Here is a 16,931-nt window from a genome sequence, read left to right on the forward strand (position 1 = left end):
GGCATCCAAAATTTGTAGTTTTTTTATAGTTCAAAATTTTCAATTCCGGTTTTGTCCGGTTCAACCAAAACGGTTTTGACCGGTTTTTTTATTAAACCGGCGGTTTTTTACCGGTTCAGGCGGTTTTTGAGGCCAATTAAACCGGTCTTCCGTCCGGTTCCCGGTTTAACCGGCCGGTCCGGTCAGGTTTTCAAAACAGTGGATGTTTCAGTTGTCTGTGGGTGGACAATCACAGGTGTTGTTAATTGTTCCAAAGTCTTAGTATATATTAATAAGTATATAAATATAAAATAAATAAAAGTTTGAAAAATAATTAGATAAAGGGTAATATAGTATTTTTTTACATGGAACAGGGACCTCATTCGTTAGGATACTTTAGACTAATGACTAAAAACATTAGTGAAAAAACCTTAAATGATGACCAAAATTTGCCAAAGAAACCTTTTTTGGAAACAAAACAACAATGTAAGGTATATACCTGATCTTGTTGCCTAAGAACACAAAACAAAATAGAACAGGAAGGAAAGAAGGGAAAAAACTGCACAGCAAGGAACAAGAAACAGGGGCGATAACAGGGAAAAAAAACGGGATTTGTGATTTTGCTTGGTTAAAAAGAAACTTCATTGCAGAAAAAACTTCATCCTAAACACCTATAAACGTAGCATATTTATACTAAAAGAAAGAGTTTGAGTCATACTCTAAAACTGGGAAACAAAAAAATAATAAAAGCAATTTTCCTAAAATGCCCCTGTGGGCTTTTTCTTGAATTAGGCCAACATGCAATATCAGGGACCATCTATGTAACTTAATCTTAATTGTATGAAAAAATGGATGTTTGAAAAATACTAGATTTGCAATAAAAACTCAAAGTAAATCTTTCTAATTTTAATGGAGAAATGCAGCTGAAGAGGATTACTTTTGTGGCACATTCTTGATGCTTGCTTCTTCAAGTTCTTTTAAAGCTTTATCACCAGTCCAACTAAAATAGTAGTCATGCAATATACAAATCATATATATCGCTTATAAAACAAAATATATGATAAGATGAAGAAAACTTCAAAAAAAATTATATATAAGAGAACTGAATTTTTCTTCCCCCTGATCCAACTAATAATGCCCTGTCGTAACAAACAGTTTAAAATAAATATTAAAAAAATAAATACAGTTGTAATATACGAGTATGAGGATTTAATCTAAGGAGTAGTACCTCTATCATTTCACATAAGGGCTGATAAATCTCTACTTGTTCATCTTGTGTAACTCGATTACTATGACAAAGATTTTCCAGTTCCATCTGTAATTCTTCCATATGTACAAACAGAATACAAAATAAACAAATACATTAACGTAAAGGGAGGGTAAAAATGGAATAAAAAGATGCTTACGAAGCAGAACAACTTCTTCAACATCTACACTACCAGCATCCCGAGCTATGTCTTCTATACTACTGAAAAGAGGTAAAAGAAAAGAACTATATAAACCGTCATGTGAGTGTAAAATATATATCTGGAAGTCCTAAACTTTTCATATATTCCAAAATTTCCCCTAATTTTAAGACTTTAGGGTCATTTAGGATTTCCAAATGGACATAAGAATCACAAAATTTTAACCTTTGAGTAAATTACGAAAATGGTCTTGTGCTTTGTTATTTTACTATGTTAGTTTCAAAATTGGAACTTTTTTCAGGTTTGGACATTATTTCAAGGTTTCATATCTATTTTGGTCCTTATTCCAAACATCATATGTTAACACCAACTCTTCTTTTTGCAATTTATTAATCATTTCTAGCTTCCTACTTCATCCAAAACTGACTCCTACGACTTGAAGTCACAACAATTGGCTTAAACACACATACAAACATCCCATATGTCATAATTCCAAATAGAATGTTGGTTTTCATAACTAACCTTGCATTACAACAAATTATACAATGATTATCTGATACAACTATTAAGAAAAAGTGTGTTTCAATACAAAAGCTGTTATTTAAATCCATGATCCTGGAGGTATAGGATCACAATTTCCCAAATTAAAAAAAAAAAATCCACCAGTAGATCCTATAAGTTTGTTGTAAGCTTGGTTAAGAGCTTATAATCCCTAAGAAGTAGTTCCTATAATAGTTTTGAACAAAATCAAACTCAGTAGGCCAGATCAAAATTAGAAAAAGTGAAAAACATAACCACAATTCATATGATGAAATCTACATAAACAGAGAAAAATTACCTGAACATGATTCGTGATTACTCTTGAGGGATGGCGGCAAAGCGGAGCATCATCGATGGAGGACAGATTGTCGTAAGGCGGTGAAAATCAGTAGGCGAAATAAAAATTAACAAAAGAAAAAAAAGTAACCACAATTAATTAGGTGATTGAGGAACTCGACGTACCAAATGTGGGTGAAGACCGAAGCTGGAAATCACCGACGGGAGACAGAGCCGTTGATAATCAATTAATTAGACTAGGAAGACAACTTTCATCTTCGAGACCTTATGTTGACCTAACCATCATATTAGAACAAAATTTCACCCGTAGAGGTGCGAATAGAGTTCTTGTATGCCGAAACCCTAAATGGATGTGACATTGATGAAGAAAAGCGTACGTGAGGGAAGTGTTTTTGAAACTCTGGATGAAAATCATGACTATATGTAAGGGGGAAATAAAAGCCCTAGTTGCTGGTCACCATTTTGTGATGTTCAAGAATGGACGTGCGTTTTTAAGAAAAAAAAATTATAAAACGATTATATGAGTTGTCGGAAATGTATAGCAGAAATGGTATCCTGATTAGGGTTTGTAGAGAGAAGGGAAGAAGAGAACGAAGGAGATCTTCAAGCGGGGTATTTAAAAATTTTAGAATTTTAAGTGGATTTCATTTCCCCCTTTGAGAAGGTGCGTTTTGAGTAAAAATTATAATGCGACGTTTATTAAGGACACACAAGTGGCCTCTGTGTTTTTAATTTTTTTTACAGGAGACACTAATTTAAGGGCACACAATAATGCGTGACCTAAATCCTTATACTTTTTGAAGAGATGACAGTTTTTTAATGTCACTCTCTTTTGCGTAACATAAATCAATGAGTGTCGTGCTTTGTGCGTCGTAAAAGGGTCTTTTTCTTGTAGTGAACTGGCGCTTCCATCCCGACAATCACCTTCAGCCATCGCAACGATATCGGGACTAGATCCACGCGAAACCTCTAGCCCCACACATTCAGGACGCAATCCTGATACACCCTCGCAGCACTCACAGTGCGTTCTTCTGCAATCTCTACCTCGAGCGAGAATCCAAAGTTCCCGGCGCGTCCCGGAACTTCTTGCTAAGCGCAACTGACACGAACGATTGGGTAGCACCCGAATCAAACAAGTCATGAGCATACATACGATTGACCAAAAAGGTCTCTATACAAGCATAAAGTAACATAAGTCATACAACTAATAAGAACTGAGAATAATAGACACGTACCGGCCACAACATCTGGCGCTGCCCGAGCCTCCTCGGTAGTCAGCTGAAATGCACGGCTCTTCACCGTCGGGGCATCCGCCTTAGCAGGGCGGCCATCGGTGATCCTCAGTGTGGTGGGTGCAGGCACCGCCACTACTCCTCCCCCTCCCTGCAACCTCGGACAGTCGGCCTTTTTATGGTCAATATGGTTACAGTGGAAACATATCAAGCCCTTCTTGGGGCAATCCTTGCTCAAGTGGCCCTACTGACCACAACAGTAATATCCTGATATCGCTGCTGTCTGACAAGCCCCACTGTGCAATCTACCGCACCTGGCACACCGGCCCCGACCCTCCTGGCCCCTACTGGAAGTGTCTAAAGTCTTAGGCTTCTTAGCCTAACCCACTGCTGCATGTTCCTGCTTCGGCTTCCGCTTGGTGCGAAAGTCTAACTCTATTTCCCGTTCCCGGGCCTTCTCCACCATCTCATTCAGGTTTTTGCACCCTGTAAAGCTCACAAACTCTTGGATATCATCCCTTAGCATGGAATGATATCTCGTCCTGCGCATATCATCGTTAGTAGCATACTAAGGAATCAACAAAGCTCGCTCACAAAACTTGGCGGTGATCTCCGCCACAGTCTCGGTGGTCTCTTGGAGTTCTTGGAACTCCCTCACCATCCTCTGCAGCTCAATGGCTGGTGCGCACTCCAAATCAAACCATCGAACAAACTCAGCCCAAATCATCTCAGCCACCCCCGCTATTCCTACCTGGCTAGTAACCTCGCCCCACCAATCCTGGGCCCTGTCTCTCAGCATGCAAGAAGCAAATCCAACCTTTGCCGCATCCGGGCAAGAACTCATGTGTTGGGAGTTTTCGATATCCGCCAACCAGCGTCAGCTAACAATGGGGTCCTTGATCCCGAAAAACTCTGGCGCCCCGCATGCCTTGAACTCCCGGAATGAGGGAGTTCGGGCCCCAACATGACCCGCAACAATCTCATCCCTGAATGCCCTGATTCTCTCCTCCATAATCTCCATCATACCCTCCTTGACCATCCTAAAAATGGCTGGGGTAGCGTCAAGGATGCCCCTTGTAACCTCGGCTGCGATAAGCTCGCGCAACCTCTCATTAATGACATCGGTAGTGTCGCTTGATCCAGCCCCGGACCCAGATCCTGATCCTGATCCCCCTGCTCCAAATCGTGTCACCACTATGCTGAACTGAAATGTCATAAATCATAATGATCAGGATTTCCATATAAGGGATCTTCCCACACAGGTCCTCCTTGAAGTCGTCAGATCTAACATTGGTTTGGGTACAGGTCCTGTGCTTTCAGTAGTACGGGCCCAATACTACCTTCCACGCGTACCTGTACCTTCCCCAATTCTCTACCTGATAACTTTAATTCGTCTCAAAACTAAACCATATCCTACAAACAACCGCATACAACAAATCCCAGGTTGTCCTAAGATTTGCTTTACTCATACCAACCAGACCAATCATAACAGGTTGCCTTTATGCATGCAAATTATACACAAAAAAGGATCAAATAGACTTTCGAATAAAAGACCTCAAATATTAGTATAACATGGCTAACACATTGGGAAACTACTTGCTTGGCTCGGCTGATCATGTGCGTTACACTCTCATCTTTTCCTTTCTTTAAAATATTTTTCATTTTATTTTTGAAAACAATTTTTACCATTTCCATAGTTTGAGTCCTGACACGCCCGAGAGTGTGCCCGAATCCGTCAAACCAAGGCTCTGATACCAACTTGTAACGACGCAATTTTTTTACAAAGAAAATTTTCATTTTTGAATAATCAAACACATATCCAACATCAAGAAATCCAGTTATATTTTTTTTCAAATCATAAGTCAAATACAACTTTTAAACATCCGAGTGTCCCATAAAAATGCCTGAAAGAGAGAGAGAGTGCACACCGCGCCATCACGTCTTGCCCTTGCCCTTGGGATCTGAAGTACCTTAAACAAATCTACAACATGTAAGCTAATGCTTAGTGATTTTCCCAGAGCAAACCACACACACAATACCCATATCATATATCCTGTTAGCTATAAAAGCTACCTATATCACATAAGCCATGCATACATAAACATGTAAGGATGCCATGGGCTCCCCTCAGGGTCTTGCACCTTCGTTCCATGGGCTAACCCACATGGTGTTTACCTGGGAATGCCATGGGCTACCCCACATGGTCTTTACCTGGGAATGCCATGGGATACCCCACATGGTCTTACATCCAATTGCCACAGGCTCCCCCGGGGTCTTCCATGCAATAACACATAATCACACAACATATCAAATCATAGAAATGACTAACACATATACCATAATCACATAATGGGTCGGCCTTGGTGCCTTAGACCCATGGGTATGTTGAGAAGACTTACCTTTGTCCGAAGAATCTGAAACTGCCCTCCTAACTGTCCGTAACCTCCCGTGTTGAATAATAATATTAACCAATGTTAGGGCTTCACATAATCAAAAGGAAACCCAAACTCCAAATCCTTCTAGAAAGGCCCAAATATTCTTCTTTTGTTAATAGGCCCAAAGTCCATGTCCAAAAACCATTAATGGGCCTCATCGCCCAATAAGGCCCAATCATAACATCCATGGCCCAAAACAGATAAACTGGCCCACCATCCCCAAAATACAACCTGACCCAATGACCAATTGAGGCCCATCAGTTCAAAGGCCCAAAACAGATCCAAGCTCATCTATGGTGCGTACGCTGAACATACCACCTTGGTACGCGCAACGTACTGGGTCTCTGGGACTTACGTGCTCTGTATGCTAGGTTACACCCAGCGTACTAACAGATTAATCATTTTCTCCATTAAGTGCTTAATACTCGATTCCCTTACGTCCAAAAGTCATATCTAAGCTTATTAAGAAGTCCTAGGGCATAAAGTTGGCAACTATATGCCTTTTCATGTCTCATATGCTCCCAACACCCCCATTAAGACCTTTTTAAGGTTCTTAACCCATGCATGAGGTCAAAACACCCACCAAGACTTCATTTTTATGTTATAAACGGACCAAAGGACCTCAGATCTAACATTCCCATCCTCTGGAGTTGCTCAACTCACAAGAGAAGATCTAAAATCAACAAAGGGGACAAATCTAGAAAACCCTAGATAGATCTAGCGATTAAGGTGGAAAGGTGCAAGCTTTATACCTCCAAAAGCTCCTCAAGGTGATCTAGATGTAGACTCTGGAAGCTTAATGTCACTCCAAGCTTCCTTGACAACTTATCCTTCGTGAATGTCATTAAAAATGGCCACCAACACCCTTTTTAAGCTCAAAAGTGGTCTCACAAGCTCTCTCTAGAGTAGAAGGACGTTCTAAGGCTATGGAGGCTCTCTAGGGTTTAGTCCAAGGGGCTTAAGGACGTTTAAATAGGCCTCAAGTCCGAAAATTAGGGTTTGGTCATCCGGCACGTACGCCCAGCGTACGTGCTGCCCCTCCGCGTTCATCCATGCATAGTATGCTAAGCATACTCATAAGTACGCCCAACGTACTTAAGGGACTATTATGCTAAAATTTGATTTCTTCAAGGGTTACAAGGTAATACCTAATTTGGACTGTTACATCTATCTAGCTGTTTTCGTTTCGAGCTGAAGGAATGTTTGATTTTTAATTCTTGTTAGTCTGATCACCTATATAGGGTTTAATCAATTTAGTTCATCAGTTAATAGGATCCGTAATTGTTCTTGTCAATTGGTAATAAATAAAAAAATATCAGATTGGTTCCGTGTTGGGATTTAACTCTAATATAAACTGAAATTTCATACCTTTACGCTTCCAAGCATGTGAAAAGGATTGGGTATTGCTGGGAATTTTATACAGATGTTAATGCAACTTTTCTGATCTTAATTAAGAGCTTGGTTAATTGGAAAGTAAAAAATTAGGGTTAACTGAAGAGTTTTTTTGGTTAATTTAACTAGGTAAAAGAGAATATACTAAAGCTTGTTAGTTTTTCTCAGTATCAACATAGATAGAACACATTTTGCATAACCAGATCTGGGCTGATTGCATGACTAGGAAAATCGCAACATAACTGAATTCGTTTTTATTACTGATTTCAGTAGTTTATTTCACGGCAACTTTAGTTTTTAGTTAATAGTCAAAACCCTTTTTTTTATATTTTCTATTCTGACTAATATGTGCCTTATGGAAAAAGGCATTGACAATTAGGTTGTATCCCTGAGGATTCGACCTTGCTTCCCTCTGTGATCCTATTAGTACATTCGAGTACTGAAAATATTATTTTCTTAAATTGTGTGTGACAACGGTTTAACAAGGTTCCATGAGTGGAACAAGGTAATGGAGTTCTTTTAAGAACTTAGAGATAATCCTTAAGGGATTAAGAGTAAGAAATTCGTGAAGGGATTCAAGAGAAAAAAAAAGAATGGAAAAGGATCCTTGAGGGATCGAGATGAGAAGTATGAGATGAAGCAAGAAGAGCATGAGAAGGAATGATAAGAGTTAGAGATGTGAGAAGAGCCGAGTAAGAGATAGAGAAGAGCATGCATATAGCATAGGGAATATTAGATGATATATGATATGAGATAAAGTATGAAAAGAGATAAGAAGATAAAGAGAAGAGTAGATAAGAGATGGATGTGGAGGCATAGATAGAGCATATACATAAAATATGAGATGAGCATGCGAAGAGGCTAAGAGATTGTATAAGAAGAAGAGTAAATGATAGAGTAAGGGATTGATAAGATAAGAAAAATAGAGAATAGATTAGAGTATAAGAAAAGAGGACAAAAGATATAGTATGTGAAGATAAGAGGAAGAAGAGAAGAAGAGTTAGATTCCAGAGTATGAGAAAGACAAGAAAAGAATATTAGAGTATGGAATGATAGAAAGAGTTAGATGGAGAGGAGATGAACATGAAAATAGAAAGAATATAATTCACCTGAAATTGTTGTTTGATGTTGTAGATATGTTTCATGTTTTACAGGCTCAGGTAGTAGTCGGTATACGTGAAGAAGATAGGAGCACAAAGACCTAGATTAGGAGTAGTTTATTTCTTTGAGTATAATTTACTGCTTTAATTTATATGTCAGATTTTATTGTAAACCCGAATGTAACCTCAGATGTAGAGTGTTTTAAATTTTGATATAATTTCACACTTGTTAGAAAAATCTGATACTTGCTTAGTTAATTAGATATTAGAAATTCGGGTCTTTATATTTATCATCTTTAAACAATTTCTTAGCTAGGTTGACCATCTAGCATTATCTCATTCGCACTCTCAGCTTCATCATGTTTCTAAATATCTACTTAACTATCATGGAATTGATGATGTTAAGTACAATCTAGTTTATGGTGACTCATATATCATTATCAAAGTATCCTTTTGTTTTGGTTTGCTATTATAAGAACATTCACTGATGTTCATTTTGATATTAGTATTTGAATTGTATCACTTAAGTTATATAAGAATTCTTGAACCCAAGAGTTAAGAATAACAAGTTATTTATTACCCAAAAAACTATGTTGATTACAGTCTCAGGTTAAGAAATTAAAAAAAAAATATAATGTTTAGTCTTTTATGGTTTACTAATATTGTAGTTAAGAACGTTTATCCATGTAACAAAAATTGTATATTACATATACAAAGACGTTTTTAAGTATATATAAAGTTTTCATATAATTGGATGAAATTTGTTCACGAGTATCATTATTTATTGGGAAACCGATTCTCGATACCCACGTGATGAAATTATATATTATTTATGGGGAAACTAATTATCGATACCCATGTAATGCAATCCACTATTTTTGTATGACGAAATTGCAAACTCCTTTTATAATTATAACCATATAAGTAACTTGCATTTGAAATTGACTTTCTTTGTTCACGTAACTGGTTTATATATATATATATATATATATATATATATATATATATATATATATATATATATATATATATATATATATATATATATATATATATATATATATATATATATATATATAATCAAGATCAAATAAGAAGGTAAATTTTGGTAGGAAGGTGATAAATTTTTATATGCATATTTTTTTAGGAAACAAACGAAATAAATCATTAGATGATTCAAAAGTAAGATGACTCACAAGAAAAAATTCTAAAAAAAAAACACCTTTATGATTCATTTTTAAGTAAATCAAGAAAAGAAATTCATTTTTATGACATATAATTAACCTTCATTTGTTTTTTTTACCAAAAAAAATGCCGAAAACAACTTTTTACCTTCCTACAATTTTTTTTTACCGGATATATATATATATATATATACCCACAAATTTCTTTCCCACATAATGTCTACTTTCTGTTCGAAAAAAGAAGTTATATTTTTGATACATAAAGATATTGCATACCACTTGGAGCAAAGAAAAACTAGAGTAGCTTCTTAGAAGAAACCATCAAAGCTTATGATGAGCAGATGCATATATTGAAGACTATTCGTTCTTTTCCATCCTCTCCAAACACGTTGTTCAAAAAAGTCTTACTATACAAGTCAATTACACTTTATACCAAGTTTATTTAGTCTTTAATGTAATTGCTCGATTTTCTTGGTGTGGGGATCATAATTTTGTTTTGACAAGTGCATGAAATACTAAAAGGATGAGATAGGTTCTTTTGGGGTTTCCAATGTTTTTAAATGTTAATAGTTTAATTTACTATATTGTTTTTGAAATTTCGGAAGTATAAAACTAAAATATCTATTTTGATAAAAAGTAAGAAAGATCATCACCACTGAATATAGTTTCTCTGTAAGCGACTTTCCCATCGAATATATTATATTATTCTTCTGTTAAATCGCATGCACAACATAAATTTTTGTATAAACTTTATATTTCCATGAGTTTCTCGATTAGTGATACATTAAAACTCACTCTATGCTCAAGCACTATCAACACTTTCTCCGAAGTTGTTTGTTGCTGCATAACCCTCTTGATTACTTCAGTAAGTTATAGTTGTATGATGTCAGTGCTTATAGAATTAGGAGAGGTAGCAACAACTTAGAGTATTGCTATTTTCTGTTGTCAAAATGCATATATTGCGTCTAATGTGTCTTGCACCTTATTCATACTTTCACGATCCATATGCAAAGCACACAAATGTTCTCTCTCAAGTTCAGTTCTTTTACAAAGGTTTGAAGTTGCCATTGACGAATATATTAACTTGATTTTTAGTAGTGTAATCTTAGGGGTAAGTGAGTGATAGTCTGAGCTAATAGTAATTTTATATAAGAAATGTATAATGTATGGATCATCATTAAACTCTAGATTAAATATGTTATTATGCATGTGTTGGGATTCATGGTTTCTAGAATTTTATATTTGGATGAGTCATTTTGGTGCCTACACCATTCATGAATATAAACACATTGATTGAATGCAATTATTAGAAACATTAACAACTATATATTTACGTAAAACATTTATTTAATACAAGATTTTTGGGTTGCTTAATAACCATATGTAGTTTTAATTGATTTTTCTCTCCCTCTTTATATGGCCATTCGTTCTACTTAAAACTCTCTCTCTCTCTCTCTCTCTCTCTCTCTCTCTCTCTCTCTCTCTCTCTCTCTCTCTCTCTCCATGTCAATTAACATAATTTCCAAACACAATGTGGCTTTGTGTTTTAGAATCTTGTAATGAAAAACCAATACACCACAACACATGTGATAATTGATAACATATCTTTACTTCAACCCAACCAACAAAAAAAAGGAAAAACTTGAGGCAATGAAAAATAGAACACATTTTGAAGTCATGATATTGATAATGACATTCTATTCTGCACAAAAATGTTTTGACAATGTTCTTATCGGTCTCCATAAGAGGTTTTGGAATGTTTTAAACAAGAAAAGAAATATTTCAATGCTTTTGTTTTTTTATGAGAATCTAATATTTTAATATGTATTTAAGTTTTTTCTTGGAATATAAATAAATAGAATATGTTTCTTTATTTATATATTGTTAGTAAACTGGTAGCGAAGACATTCAGAGACATATCTCCTAGTAAATAAGGCCCACTCATAATCTAAGTTAAATGGTATATCATTTATCAAATGAAGTTATATCAAACGTTTTAAAAATCGGTTTGAACTGACTGGTCGAATCGGTTGGATCGAAAACCAGAAAAGGGAATGGTTCAAATATCACTGATTTGAATTGATAGGACCTCATGGGAACAGGTCCCACAAAACTTTTTGACATCCCTAAACTGGTCATCATGCTGGTTCAAATAAAAAAACAAATTTTAAAATATTGATTATATATTCTTGCGGCTTCCTTATTCACCGGTCAAAATCACTCGAGATATGTGGATAATTTAATAAACCAACCAAAATTCCTATTTACGCATATGGCCTTTTTCCGATTGTAATGCCCTTCATCCTGTATCGATAGGTAGATTTGTTCCAAATTCTTTCCATTCAACGTCATATTTCTTATAAAACCACCTTCTTAATTCTTGGGTATAATTTGTAATCGATTAAGAAACAAAACAACGAGAGATTCGATGCTTTTGGCCAGTTTGAGAACATAATTACTCGACCCAAACAAAGGTGTTAACAAGTTTATCGGTTCTTTTCGATTATAAAGCTATTTTTAATCTTCTTAGGTAGAGTCATTTGGGGGAGTTACTTTCATTTTTGTGGAAATTTGATTAATGTTGCGAGGTGATTGATCCCATGGTGGTGACAAGGGGCAAACAAGCTTTCACAATCGGTGTAATATACATTGTGAGTTTTTCTCTAATTTCAAACGACAAAAATTAATGGATCATGTTATGTGCAATAAACTCAACTATAAACTATTAGTTTGTTGATATAAATTCAAAATCGTATGCATATTTGTACAAAAAAATGATAAACTTAAATGACATCTTACCCGTCCATTACCGTTAATTATTTTAGGTTCTTAAAAATCGCTTGCCCATCCAATCTTATATCTATCTTTAGCAATTTAGTTACCTTCTAATTCTAAAAATATATTAATCTTCCAAAATGTTCATGTTTGTTTCATGTTGTAAAGAACAAAGATGAAGATGTGGAGCCATTTCTTTACGTCCCGCCTTCTTATTCTCTTGACGTTCTTCCAAATTTTCGTGCCCGTGTACCCAATTGGTGTAAACTATGGCACAACTGCTGACAATCTACCTCCACCTAAAGAAGTCGCACAGTTCCTTAGAGAAAACACAATCATTGATCGTATCAAAATCTTCGATATGAACACCGAAATCATCAAAGCGTTTGCAAACACTGGCATCTACGTAACGGTTACTGTCCCCAATGGGGACATCCCGTCACTTAAAGATAATGCCAAGGCGGAGCAATGGGTCAAGGAAAAAATCAAACCCTATTATCCTGACACCAAAATCCGTTACATTGCTGTCGGTAATGAGATCCTCCATTGGGGGACACCTGACATTATCGACAGCCTGGTCCCCGCCATGGTAACGATTCATAAAGCGTTACTCAAGGCGGGCATGAGTGACATAAAAGTCACAACCCCACATTCGCTTGGCATTATGGTGTCCTCGGACCCACCCAGTTCCGGAGCATTCCGGCCTGGGTGGGACGTCGGAATCATAAAGCCGATGCTTCAGTTTTTACAAGAAAGCAATTCTGCTTTCATGGTGAACCCGTATCCATACTTTGGATACTCACCGGGTAATGATAGCTATTGTTTATTCAGACCAACCCCGGGTTTTGTCGATAAAGTAACTGGGAAAAAGTATGATAATATGTTTGATTCATTGATGGATGCGATTTATTCGGCGATGAAGAAACTGGGATTTGCAGATGTGCCAATTGTTGTCGGGGAGACAGGGTGGCCATCACTCGGTGAACCATGGCTTACGTGGGTGAACGCTGATAATGCAAAATCATACAACGATGGGATGATTAAGAAGTCCACATCTAAAGTTGGGACGCCATTGATGCCTGGAAAGAACTTCGAAATCTATATTTTTGCGTTGTTTAACGAGAATCAGAAGCCCGGTTCGCTTGCAGAGAGGAATTTTGGGCTCTTCAGACCTGATTTAACAGAAGTTTACGATATCGGAGTATTGAATGGAACTACACCAAAGAGACGATCACATGATGTAAGAAAATGGAATTTAAAAAAAAAAAAGTTAGTATGAAATAATTGGAATTATTAAAAGGTGTTTTTGATAATGTGTAGGGTCCTGCGGCTTCTCCATCGGAGTTGGTGGGCGGTGGGAGTCCATCGGGTGGTTCTGGAGGAGTTTCCGGTGGTTCAGACTCCGGCGAGTCTCAGTCGAAGGCTGATGACAAAACTCCTTACGGTAGCAGCAGCGGCCATACTTATGATCCACCGGCGTTGATAACCACGGTTGTGATTTGCGGAGTTGTAGCTCTGTATGGACTTCATACAATTTTTTTTTAATATAACTGTGTACTTGTATTAGCAGACGAGTTTAATTTGAACTGTATGCATGATTGACTTTGACATTCTTCGGAGGGAATAAATTATCCATTTTTTGAGTTTTTAAGATTTTAGTTTAAATCACAAGCGCTTCTTTATTATTTTTATTATTTTAAAGAGAGAAATTTACAAAAATAACCATTTACACTAATGACATTATAAAAATAGCCAAAAAAAAATCGAAATTACAAAAATAGCCAATGATTTCGCAGATGGAGATGCCCCATCTGCGAAATGAGCTTCTCATCTGCAAAAGTACAAGCACCTAAAGCACAACTGTGCTTTAGGTGCTTGTACTTTCGCAGATGAGAAACTCCATCTGCGAAATGGAGCCTCATCTGCGAAATACCCTCGTTTTTACTATATAAACGTTTTTTTTTTCTTCATTTTTCACCATTCTCTACACAAAAACTCTCTATCTTTGGGCTTCTCTCGGAATTTTGGCTTAGTTTTTGAAGAAAATGGAGGATTATGTCAATAATCCCGCAAATATGGTTAGATTTTAACTCTTTTAATGTTTAAAGTTATTTTTTATTTTATCATTTGTCGTATTATTTAGTGTTAAAAAAGGGTAATTTTGTTGTGTTTGATAGTTTTAATATTTCTTTAGTATACTTGAAGTTTAAATGCAATTTTGTTAGTGTTTGTTTGAATCTACAAGTAGAGACTGCGTATATAATGTTTACAATTTGTTATTTTAGTTGTTTGTTTAGTTGTTGTATAACCTAAAAACTTATATATTCTTATCGTATAATTGTTTATATAAAGTGAAAAATAGTTAAATTATAGTATGTGCAAAATAGTCGTTTGTATATATATTTGTCGTATAAGTATAACATTTGTATAAGTTGAAAATTTGTCGTATATATATTGTTAGAAATTGTTTGTGTTTGTCGTATAAGTTGAAAATTTGTATAAAGTTGTTGTCGTATAACTTGCGAAATTGTTAATTTGGTTGTCGTTTTATTTGAAAAATTGTTTGTTTATATGGTTATAAAATGTTAGTTTTAATTAGAAAGATAAAAATTGTTTATATATTTGTCGTTTAAGTTGAAAATTTATTTAATAAAATGTTTTTATAATTATGTATGATAAAAATTGTTTATATATGTGTATGCTATTGTTTTTTATCGGAAATATATATATTAGTAATTAAGAAATTGTATTTGCATTACTAATTGTTTATGTACTTATTGCAGTTCGTAATCATATATTTTAACAAGAAAATATTTTTTAGTTCTCTAATTTGTTTTTGTGTTTTTTTTGCAGCATGATTTAAGTTTTATCAATACGAAAGCCTTTGCGAACTTAAAAGACTCGGGCGGTAACATATGTAAAGTATTTGAAGTTTTAGATGATGCCAGACGTGTCATTTTCAGAGATACTGTCTTTGGTTATTTTATTGATGTCCCTCGTTTACAAGGGGACGCATTATTGTTTCATAAAATATTCCTTCATCAGATCCGGCCGGACCCTGTTTTATCTCCAGATGGAATAAAACGATTATATTTTCGAGTAGGCAATACGAAAATGGTTTATGGGCCGGAAGAGTTTTGTTTGATTACCGGCTTCAATTTTGGGGAATATCCAAAAAACATTGGGAGAAAAGAGTCGGAAAAATTATTAAGCAGTAAAAAAAGGTGTTTATTGCGTGAACGGCTATTTCCGGACCATACTAATAGTTCGGTGAAAATCGGCGACCTGAAACGTTTAATTTTAAATCGAACATTCCTAGCACTTGACGACGTTGATGCAGTTAGAGTATGTTTGATATATATTTTGTGTGAAGGTTTTTTGGGTAAAGAAGTTAATGATCGGGTGCCACAAGATTGGTTTTTTTTTGGCTGAGGATTTGGATCTCTGGAACAGGTATATTTTGTTTACGTTAAAAGTTCTATTTTATTAAAGTTATAATTTATATAATAATCATTTTTGTTTTGTTAGCTTCGCTTGGGGTAGCTATCTCTGGGATTTTACTTATGTTGACCTTGAGGATACATGGAACAAAATACATAATTATTTATCACTTTCTGAGCGTGGTCAAACTTTAAAGTACTCCGTCTCAGGATTTACGGCTCCAATAAGGGTATAAAAATTTTCTTATATTTAAATTGTTTTATTGTTATGTTTTTTATTTTAATTTTAACTTTTATTACTGTAATTGTAAAAAATTATAGATATGGATATATGAGATGATTCCGACTGTTCGTGCATGTGGATTTGCATCGATAAAAAATAAAGACTTGCCTCGGATGAAACGATGGAGTGAAACAAAAAAATTGAAATGGGTTGACGTGAACAAGATTTTGTCAAAGATGCAGGTTTAAAAATATTTCGTTTATTATTAATAAACTTGATTATTATACTTTTATATGCATTTTTAATATGTTTAATTTTTTAGGAGGGGCAACCACCAAGACAAAACATGTTACCGGGTGATGGTGAGATGACATCTTGTTATTATATGTCATATCAAGAGTATATATATGGTGAAGGGAAAACAGTTCCATCCCCAGTACGGGACCATTTTAGGAGACAAGACGAATCTTCGTCTAGTATGTCGTCCAGTGGTCGCTCTCATGATAGAGGTCGGGGCAGTGGGAAACACAACCTAGACGAGGTGTTGAAACGGCTACATGCACTGGAGCAGCATGTGTTTATGAACCGACAACCTACAGAGGTTTTTGTTGAAGAAGTGAATACTGAACAATTTTGGAACGACATTAGTTTTGATGATCCGATAGTGTCACAAAGAAATTATGATGAACAGGTTAGTTACACGCTACATTATTTTTTAAATTTTATTAACATATATGAATACCTGTGTTCATATTTTATATTTGAAAATATAGGTTGTGCAAGATGAAGTGATGAATAAAAACAATACAACTGAAAATGTTTTTGGTGATATTCAAGACGACAAGGTTGTTATAGATATTACCTTTACGATTTTAATAATTACTTTTTAATAAAGTGTCTTTCGTTATTAAGTAAAAAGTTATAATGT

The 16,931-nt window shown here is 35.4% G+C and overlaps 1 protein-coding gene across 1 annotated transcript; it reads left to right on the forward strand.

Moving 5' to 3' along the window:
• The first annotated feature begins 12,515 nt into the window (after positions 1 to 12,515).
• On the forward strand, positions 12,516 to 15,203 carry LOC111885199 (glucan endo-1,3-beta-glucosidase). The gene is made up of 3 exons (XM_052767756.1): positions 12,516 to 13,613; positions 13,661 to 13,857; positions 15,194 to 15,203. The coding sequence occupies exons 1-3, from the start codon at positions 12,516 to 12,518 to the stop codon at positions 15,201 to 15,203; spliced, it is 1,305 nt and encodes a 434-aa protein (XP_052623716.1).
• Positions 15,204 to 16,931: the final 1,728 nt, after the last annotated feature.

The sequence above is a fragment of the Lactuca sativa genome, chromosome 9 (assembly GCF_002870075.4).
Source record: "Lactuca sativa cultivar Salinas chromosome 9, Lsat_Salinas_v11, whole genome shotgun sequence".
In the NCBI taxonomy this organism is placed as follows: domain Eukaryota; kingdom Viridiplantae; phylum Streptophyta; class Magnoliopsida; order Asterales; family Asteraceae; genus Lactuca; species Lactuca sativa.